The 9,678-nt window shown below is 65.9% G+C and overlaps 1 protein-coding gene across 1 annotated transcript; it reads left to right on the top strand.

The window, feature by feature from the left end:
• The first annotated feature begins 1,894 nt into the window (after positions 1-1,894).
• On the top strand, positions 1,895-7,856 carry NPDC1 (neural proliferation, differentiation and control, 1). Its single transcript, XM_012654743.1, has 9 exons — positions 1,895-2,186; positions 4,982-5,128; positions 6,302-6,436; positions 6,510-6,683; positions 6,756-6,822; positions 6,898-6,988; positions 7,063-7,142; positions 7,281-7,374; positions 7,483-7,856. Exons 1-9 carry the CDS (start codon positions 2,075-2,077, stop codon positions 7,573-7,575), a joined length of 993 nt encoding a protein of 330 aa, XP_012510197.1. The 5' UTR covers positions 1,895-2,074; the 3' UTR covers positions 7,576-7,856.
• The last annotated feature ends 1,822 nt before the right edge of the window (positions 7,857-9,678 follow it).

The raw sequence follows: 9,678 nt of genomic DNA, 5'->3' as shown, positions 1-9,678 counted from the left end.
CCACGTTCCTCCACCCCACCCTCAGCGTCTCCACCCCTAAGGCAGCCGGGGGAACCAAGACTGAGACTCTGGCGCCCACACCCACAGGGGCGGGTTGGGGAAAGGAGCCCCCTCCAGCCTGGGCTTTGCCTTAGGCTTTGTGCTTCTCTCCGCTTCCTGGGGGGGTGGGGAATCCCTGGGCTTGTGACTCAGGGCTGGGTCTCTGGGGAATGGGGGCCTCTATTCTGATAATCAGGCTCTTCGGAGCCCCCCCTTTGGGGAGTCTGGCTCTGTATTGGAGGGAGGGTCAGAGCCCACAGGCTGGGAGCCAGCCCAGTGCCTACTTGTAAAAATTTTGTAATAAAAAGTTTTTCCCGGAGCGGTGAAAGGAGAGTGCATCTTTCCTGTTGCCTGTCCCCCCTTCCAGCTGTGCTGGCCACACAGGCCTGCCCCTGTCCCCAGGGTGGACACCAGCTCCTCCCACTTCCTCCCTCTCTGGGCCCAGACCGGGGGCTCTGGCTGGTCCCCTGCCCTGTCGTGGTGTCCCAGAGCAGCTGCGCGCTGACTAGCTTAAAGGAGAGTCCCTGCGTCTTTTCTGGCTAGAAGAGCCCCACAGGCCCCCATCCGCATCCATGACCTAGGCGGGACTGGAGGCTGGGCCCTGGCCTAGAGTAGGGGGAAGGGGAGGTTAGGGTAGGGGCCAGGGAGGCGGTGGAGGGGGAGGCCGTGCCGAGGCAGCTGCCTAGGGTGCAGTCAGCACCGGTGGGGACTGTGGAGGCAGGGCGAGCCCTGCAGAAGGTGTGGGGCGGAAGATGAGGCCAGGGCCCAGAGGGACCCAGGGCCCCATCCTGGGGAGGGATGAGCCTCACAGAGAGCCTGGATCTGGAGCCAAGCCACGCAGCGGCACCGCGACACCGCGACACCTTGCCCCTCTCACCTGGGTACTGAGTTTTCTGCGCCCGCAGGAGGCATCTGGGGCCCCCGCAGCCCCTCCCCCAAGCGCTGTTTTCTCCAGGACGGGAAGGCGCGGTCTTGGCGACTTGGCTACTTCTCCCACCGCCCACCTTTCTGGGAAGTGAGCTCAGACACTATTTCTGTCTGACCGGTGCCCGTGGCTGGGGGGCGGTGGTTCTTATTCTGCGCACCCCCCACACCCTTCTGCCATTTTTTGAGCTATTTCGCAAAGCTGACGGGTTCTGAGACGCCAAGGAGAGGACGCACCGGGTTGCGGGGGCTCATCCTGTTCTCGTAATGACTGAGCAAGAGGGAGGTTTCCCAGTGGGGGGCTGCTCTCCGGAGACCACGAGTGAGGTGTACGGAGCGCATTCTGGCTGCTTGTTGTGCGGGGCCCCAGGGAGCTAAAAGGCGGTCACCTGGGGACCGTGAACACCTTGGACAGCTCCCAGCCGGCTGTCAGCAGCAGCCTCAGGTCCTTTGCCCCCTGGTGGCCTCACTGAGAGCCGCAGTCAGGACCCGCTGGCTCTGCGCCTGTGTTTGTTTTACGCGTTTCGAGTGCCCCAGTGCCTGCTGGGCACACCTGTGCATCCCGGTGCACCTGTGTCTACGCCTCATGTTCCTGCGTTCCTGTGTGCTCCCGCCTCTAGGCAGGGACAAATCCTCCGCTCCACAGGGGTGGAGGTGAGGGCTGGCAGACAGGGGAGAGGCAAGGAGGGAGCGCGTCCCGCGAAAGCCCCCGGCCAAGGCCAGCCGGATTTGTGGGGAACGAGGAAGGACCCGGAGCAGAGGCCGCAGGTGGCGAGGCACCCCGAGGCCTGGAGAGGCCGGGAGAGAGGAGACCAGAGCTGGAGGGAGGGGAGGGGGAGGGGGCGCAGCCTGGAGGCGCCGTCCCGCCCCCGCAGGTGGGGCGCGCAGGCGCACTCCCCGCGCGAGCCTCACGCCGCGCCACCATCCCGGATCCTTTGCCGCAGCGTCAGGGCCGCCGCCTTCTTTTCCTCTTCCTCCTCCTCTTCGGCCTCCGCCTCCTCTTCCTCCTCCGCCCCCTCCCTCTCCTCCGCTTCTCCCGAAGCGGCGCCGGGAGCCCGCGCCGAGCTCCGGACCGTGCGGTGCCATGCTGCCCGGGCGGCGGCGCTGAAGGATGGCGACGCCCGTCCCTCCGCCCGCGCCGCGGCACCTGCGGCTGCTGCGGCTGCTGCTTTCGGGCCTTGTCCTCGGCTCGGCCCTGCGCGGGGCCGCCGCCAGCCGTCTGGGTGAGCGAGAGCGCTCGGCGCAGGCCGCGGGGCGCCCGGGGCCCGGGATCTCCAGGCGGGAGCCGGGCTGCCCAGTGCCTCCGTCACGCTCGCCGCGGCCGCCCTCGCTCGCTCAGGCCGCAGGCCCCGCAGGCCCGGAGCGCGCCGGCTCCGCCTTGCCGGGACGGGATACTTAGGCGCGGCCGGGAGGGCGCGGCGCCAGGACCGCCGGGGGCTCCGGGGATGGGGCCTCTCCGCGCTCCTGGAGGAGAACCTGAAGTTCATGCGCTTCTAGTTCCTGCGCTGCTCGTTTTGTCTCTGGGTCCGTGAGCCTGTCTGTGTCTCAGGTTTTTCTCCGCATCGGCGGCGATCTGGCTTTGGGGCCGGCCGCGGGGTCTGTCCAGTGAGCGTCTTTGCGTGTGTGTTTCCATGTGTCGCTGCGGCCCCGCGGGTGCGGGGCCAAGCTTGGGTGCCTGCCGGCCCAGGCCGCGTCTGACCTGGAGTGGGAGTTGCAGCTGCTCCTCATGCCTCAGTGATGTCGGGCACACGCCTTGCTCTGCCTGCCGTGGAGGGGTCTGAAGGTTCCCGGGCACTGGAAAATCTGTCCCAGGCTCAGGGTCTCATTCTGGCTTCAACAGGGGGAGGCTGTTCGAGCCTCAGAGCTTCCTTCTCCACCCCCTGCCCTCCAGGGCAGTGGCCATTCTGTCTTTTGGATTAAGGGCTGCAGGTAGACTCTGGAGGAGAGTGACCAGCCCAGGGTCCTGGGGGGCCCTCCCTGCTTCACAGACGGGCACAAAGGCTCCAGGCAGCGCAGGTTTGCGGGAACCCAGGATCCAAAGCTCACCTTTTCCTGAGGGGGCTGAACTGGGAGACTTTGTGCCCGTACAGTCACTCAATTCTCCTGGCAGCCCTGTAGGAGAGGTGCTGTTAGCCCATTTTACAGATGAGGAAACTGAGGCACAGAGCAGTTAAGTGACTGGGAGGTGGCACAACTGGGATGTTAACCTGGGCAGTCTGGCTCTGTGTGTGCAACCTTAAGAGGCCAGAGCAAGGCAGGCTCCTCCTGGGCACAGTGCCCCCGGACAGGACGTTGGCATGACCAGGAGGGGCTTCTGAGGAGGCCTGGGGCGGGAGCGTGCCTGGCCGGCATGGCAGAGGCTGCCTCTTCAGGAAATGGTAGTTAGTGCAGCGGCTGTGCTGAGCCTGGGGTGGGCAGGTGCCGTCCCTCAGCTGTGCCCTCTGCAGCTTTATGTCATCTGATTGGGAGACCTGGCGGGGCCCCTCCCTAGGCACCCCCTCCCACCCCAGTGCCCAATGCCTGGGAGGGCCCTCAGGCAGCCCAGATGTGCCAGCCACTCTCCAGCTGCCACTGTTCCTGGGACCTCCTCCCCAACCCAAGGTTTCCTCTTGGAGGCTTCCTCTCCAAGACGAAACGGACAGCAGCCACATCCTCCTGGGCTGGGGGCTGGGGGGCTCAGGAGGCCCAGACTCCAGAGCCGCTTTGTACCCTGTGGCCTGGTGGAGTCTGGGTTATCAGCTTGGGGGAGGGACTGTCTGACTCCCCAGGTACCCAGCTGGTGGGTGGGTCCAGGCGGACCTGCTGGCCCAGGCTTAATGTTTAACCAGCCCAAGCCCCAGGCCCAGCCCATGGATACTGGAGGCTGCTGAGCCAGGCGCTGGGGGTGGGGGATGCCTGGCACTGGAGCCTGTGCCCGCCTGCCGCTGGGGTTGCTGGGACTTCCTCGAAAGGATGCCTACAGCCTGGAGGCTCTGAGTGTCAGGTTACCAAGGAAACCAAGCCAGGCCAGCTAAGGTCCTCCATATCTGCCTGGGCCCCAGTGGCCCTGCCTGCAGTGTGGGACGGGGGCTGGGCAGAGAGCAAAGATCCTGGTTAGCCAGAGACACCACCACCCCAGGCCCCCCAGTCAGGATTGGAGGTCCTGTGGGTATCCCCCTGGCTCCCCTGGCTCACTGTGACTAGAACCAGAGTCCCAGGCCTTGGGACATTCCTTAGCTTGAAGGCAACTCAATTTCTGCATCCCACAGGGGAAACTGAGGCAGTGAGGGCCACTGCCCCCCATCTGCCATGGGACCAGTTGGCCATGTGTGTAAGCAGGACACCATGGTCTGGGCTCTTAACCAGGGAGGCGAAAGTGTGGCTAGGACCTAGGGAACCAGGGCCTGGCCTGGAGTCCCCCGCACCGCTCAGCTCAGGCCTCCTGAGGACCTGGGGTGCCACCTGGCCCCCTGACTGTGGACCGTGATGGTGTGGCTGTAGGAGTGACCCAGCCTGGGTTCTGTGTTGGAGGCCAGTGAGGGCAGCAGACTCTATCCTAGGTCTCCTCTGTGCCCTGGGGACAAGCCAGAGGGTAGACAGGGACCGTGACCATCTTCTGGGTTGTGTACTTGTTCTGTGATGGGCTTTGGGGGGCAGCCCTGACATGTGGGAGAGCCCCACCCTCTGGGGCTCCCAATCTGGACGGAGGGTCCAGGATCACTTGGGACATGCTGAGGCCAGAGGCTGGACTTGGAGGGCTGTGCAGCCCTGCCCGGCAGAGCTCAGTGCTGCTGGGACAGTGAGGGTCACTTTCCTACCGAGGGCTGGATCAGGCCTGGAAGGTGGGCCCTGGGGAGTGGGTGGGGCAGAACAGTTCTGATAAGCTTTGGGCCTGTTTGCTTCCTGGTTCTGAGCCCTGGCGGGAGGGAGGAAGGCCTGCCCAGAACAATGGCCACAGCCAGGCCTGGCCAGCGCTGGAGGGAGGGGCAGGGGTGGCTGTGCAGGGCCGTGATCCCGCCCTACACTGCTTCCTTCCCAGATGTGGCCGCCTGTCCTGGGAGCCTGGACTGTGCCCTGAAGAGGCGGGCAAGGTGTCCCCCGGGAGCACACGCCTGTGGGCCCTGCCTGCAGCCCTTCCAGGAGGACCAGCAAGGGCTCTGCGTGCGCAGGGTGCGACGGCCGCCGGGTACGGGAGAGCACAGATGCAGGGAAGTCGATGAGCGAGATGTCCTTCCTCCCTCCCTTCCCCACCCTGATGCATCTGCATCTATCCCTAAGAAGTCCCTGGCCTCAGCTCCCGGCTCTGTGACAGTGGTCGCCAGGTCCCTGCGCTCAGTGGACGCTTGGAGGACTCTCGTGTCCCTCTCCAAGTATCCTCCCAGTCCTTTGCAGATGGTGCTGGCACAGAGCCTGGAGCTGGACTGAGGCCTGGGGCAGTTAGCGCCCCCCAGGGCAAGGGATGTTGGGGAGAAATGCCGGGGTGGCTTCGAGGGAGAGGAAGGGGTCAGAGTTCCCAGGCCTGGGCCCCACAGGGTCTGCCTAAAACACCTCCAGGTATCCACGTCCCCACTCCCTGGGCACCTGTGCACCACTTCCCCATCCATCCACTGGGTGACAAAGGTCTGAGAGTGCTGGCCCCGAGTGAACCCTGGGGCACCCGCCCGCTGGCGGCTGGAGTCTGTGGCTGAGAGGTGCTGGTTGTGTGGCCAGCGGGGGCGTCCTGGGAGGGGCGTCGAAGGGGCGCTGAGCGGCGGTGAGCAGGGTCCGCTGTAGAAGGGTCGTCCTTTTTTGGTGTTGCGTGTGGGCTACCTGGGAGCTTCTGTCTGGATTGTGGGGGCCAGTGGGGGCCCAGCCAACAGCCCCACCTGTCACAATTGCCCTTCCTGTCTCCTGGTGACTGGGGAGGGGCCTGGATGCTTGGGCTTACTTTGGCCTCTCCCCTCTCCTTGGGGCGTCACTGCCCCCTCTCGGCCAGAGAAGGTGCTTGGAGGTGGGGATGGGGGTTGCCGCCCTGTGCTCTGCGGATCCCTTTACGGACAACTCTGGGGTTAGAGACCCCATGCTCTTCTCCTGCCCGGTCTTTGCGCATTGCCCTAGCTCCCTCTCTCCTGGCCCACCCGCACTGTCCTGAGCTGCTGCTCATGGGAAGGCCCTCCATTGCCACCATGGCAACCCAGGATGGAGAGGCGCCTACAGGCTGGTACCCTGTCCTCAGGCCACTGGTGCCTGGGCGGAGCTTGCAGGGGGAAGGGAGGGCCTGGCTCCCAGATGGGCCTCTTGGTCCTGGGAGGCCACCTGCAGCCATGCTGTCATGAGGGGCTGGGGTCCCCTCCACCTGATGGCCCCTCGCTCTCCCCAGGGGAGGACCGACCCCAGCCCAGAGTGGAAGATGAGATCGACTTCCTGGCCCAGGAACTAGCCCGCAAGGAGGCCGGGCACTCAAGTCTCACAGCCCCGCCCCTGCCTGAGGCGGGGCAACAGCTCCCGGAGGCCGGTGAGACCCCTCCCCGCCCCATCGCCGTTGGCCTCCGCCAGCGCCTGTTCTAACCAGCCCTCTCTCTCGGCAGCCACCGTGGGATTCTCGGAGCGGGGTCAAGGACCCAAGCCCGGCCTCTCGTCGGCGGCGCGGGGAGCCCTCACGCCCACGCCCGGCACCTCCTGGGGCTCTCCCGTGTCCTCCGGGCCAGTGCACATGTCCCCCTTGGAGTCCCGGGGCGGGCGCCGTGACGGCTTCGCCCTCGGTAGGTCGCGGCCAGGGCGGGCGTGGGCGGGGGCCCCCTGAGAAGGCCGCCCTCACCGCGCCCCTCCCGCAGTGCTGATCGTGGCGTTCTGCGTGGCCGGCGCGGCCGCCCTCGCCGTGGCCGCCGTCTGCTGGTGCAGGTGAGCGTGGCGCGGGCAGGGCAGGGCGGGGGGCGCCCGCGCACGCGTGCGAGGTCTCAGGCCCCCGCCCCGCAGGCTGCAGCACGAGATCCGCCTGACCCAGAAGGCAGACTACGCGGCCGCGAAGGCCCCCGGCGCGCCCGCGGAGCCCCGGATTTCGATTTCGGTGCGTGACCACCCCCTAGCCACGCGGCTGCCGCCCCCTCCCGCTGAGGCCTGACCCTTGCCTCTGCCCCACAGCCCGGGGACCAGCGGCTGGCGCACAGCGCCGAGATGTACCACTACCAGCACCAGAGGCAGCAGATGCTGTGCCTGGAGCGGTGAGCGCCCCTCCCCGCCCCGCACCCCCCGCCCCATCCCCTAGTCCCGGCCACTGTGGGCTGAGCACCCACTTCCCGTCTGGGCCACTGGCACCTGGAGGGTGTGGGGAGGACCCAGCGATCCCACCCCCCACCCAGGCATAAAGAGCCCAAGGAGCTGGACTCTGCCTCCTCGGACGAGGAGAATGAAGACGGCGACTTCACGGTGTACGAGTGCCCGGGCCTGGCCCCGGTGAGTGTGGCGTGGGTGAGGGGTGTGCCAGCTCGTGGGTGGGGGGCCCTCCCCAGCAAGGTGTCCCCCACTCCCACGGCACTGCCCGCCTGATGCCCGCCTTCGCAGACCGGGGAGATGGAGGTGCGCAACCCCCTGTTCGACCACGCCTCGCTGTCGGCGCCCCCGCCCGGCCAGTCCTCACCGTCTGCACCGCAGTGACTGGAGGCCAGCGATGTCCGTGTGCTCCTGCCACGGGGGAAGAGGCAGGTGGCATTTCCCACTGAGAAGAACATGTTCTGATGCTATCTGCTTGTGGCTGGGCCATGGGATGCTGTGCCCAGAACCCCTTGCCAGGGAGACCCCTCCCTGGTGCCGGGAGACTTCTGTCCCCTTTGTGCCTCTCCTGTTTGGTTTGGACCCCCAAACTGGAGGGGGAAGGGAGAACCCTAGAGGCCAGGCATGGATGGGGAATTTGGAAGACAAAAGCCAATTAAAGTACATTTCAAACCTGTGCCTTCTGGGTGTGTTGGAGACATGGGTTAATCCTCAGCCACCCCCACTCTCCATCCGGGGCCCTGGTGGATGGACCTTGAGTGGGGGTCTGGGGCCTTCTGTACTCCTAGAGAGAGGGGGCTCTCTGTCCCCCACTTAGGAAGATCCTCCAGTGGAGGCTTGGGGAGAGAGGCAGAGAGGATGGTTCCTATCCCCCTGCTCAGCTGAGCAGAAGGTGGGAGGAACAGGAACGCGGGCAGTGAGTGTGGGTTTCACGTGGGGACCACGCAGGCCCCTGGGCCCCTGCAGCATATGTGGGAAGGGGGCATGCCAGGCAGGTAGACCCGGGTGGGCCAAGTGAGGGAGTAAGATGCCAGGGTCCCCGAATGCCTGGGGCTGGATTGGCCACCACTCCCCAAACTGAGGAGGCAGGAGGCCAGAGTCGGGGAGAGGACTGTGTGGTCAAAGGCACCAGGCCGGGTGCAGATCGGGCTGCAGGGGCTGAACCTGTGTGTCCCCCCGAGGCCAGGGGAGTGGGGAGGATTGGGTTCAGAAGTCCAGGCTCCTAGCCAGTCTTGATACGAGAAACGTAAGGCCAGTCTGGGGCAGCCATGTCCCTGAGGAAAGAGTGGGCCAGGCAGGCTGCTGGAAATGGGGTCACCTGTGCTCGGAGCTGCTGGTTTGTCCACAGCAGCATGTGTTGGGGGCCAGAGGCCACCCAGGCCAGGAAACTCCCTTTCCCCCCACCTCCCTCTCATCTGTGACCTTGGGCTGGCCCGCGGCTGGGATCCTGTTTCCTTTTGGGCTTTGGCGTGAGGGGGACCTGTGCGGGAGGGCGGGTGGATGCTGAGCACCCAGCCTGGCACATCCGTGGTCACTGTCACCCAGTCTGAGCCGTCAGGGGAGACGGCCACAGAGAGCAGGTACAGAGAGGTGCAGAGAGACCAAAGCCTCACTCGAGGGCAAGGGCGCCCTGGCACTGTTTCGCTGCTGGGCCCTGCATGGTACCCGCCTGTCCTACCCCTGCTGGCCTGCCCCAGGGGTGAGAGCAGCCACTGGGTGTGTCCCATCTTCTCGGTCTTTTTAGGGTCCCCAATCTGTCCCCAGGGTCTCTGCTGCCCACTCTCAGGTCTTGGCAGGAGGGTCCCCCTCCCAGGGGCAGCTGCAATGAGATGGGAGCGGTGGCCTGGGCTGAGGTTCTCTGGGCAGGGGGTGCCCTCAGCCCACGTACCTGGCACAGACCCCCGCCTGCCAGTTCAGACAAAGACAGCCCCTTGGTTTGTCCAAACTCCTGTCCCCCAGCCCTCAGGAGCCACCCTTGCTCCCATCAGCCCCAGGATGGGTGGGCTGCCCTGGGGCCTACCCCGCCTTGCCCACAAGCCCACCACCCTCTTCCCCTCCACCCACAGCTTCAGAGGCTGGCGGCAGCTCCCGTGCCTGCCCCAGGGCTTCTGCTGAGGGGCACCTTCCCTGGCAGCAGCACAAGCAGATCTCGCCTTGGCCCTCTGGCCAGACCTCACCCTGAGCCCCTGAGCCTTCTACAGGACTGGCCTCCGACAGCCCAGCCCGCCTCACTGGTTCCCAGGTTCCCTGGAGAGGAAGCTCAGCATGGTACTCCCAGCCTTAGCAACCTTCCCAGCACAGGAGCCGGGGGGTGCCAGCCCCACACCCCAGCAAAGACCCTAGGGTGACACATCCGTGTGGAGACTCCGGGCAAGACCACACTTGGCACAGAATGTGGGGTCTGTGACCCCCTAGCCATGACCCTAGGAAGTGGGAGCCTCCCAATTTTGGGGCTCTGGGGGGTGATGTCCTTCCACTGTGGTTCAG

This window comes from Propithecus coquereli, unplaced genomic scaffold (assembly GCF_000956105.1).
Source record: "Propithecus coquereli isolate 6110/MARCELLA unplaced genomic scaffold, Pcoq_1.0 Scaffold449, whole genome shotgun sequence".
In the NCBI taxonomy this organism is placed as follows: domain Eukaryota; kingdom Metazoa; phylum Chordata; class Mammalia; order Primates; family Indriidae; genus Propithecus; species Propithecus coquereli.
The sequence above is the reverse complement of the archived record's forward strand: the minus strand, read 5'-3'. Positions and strand labels throughout refer to the sequence as shown.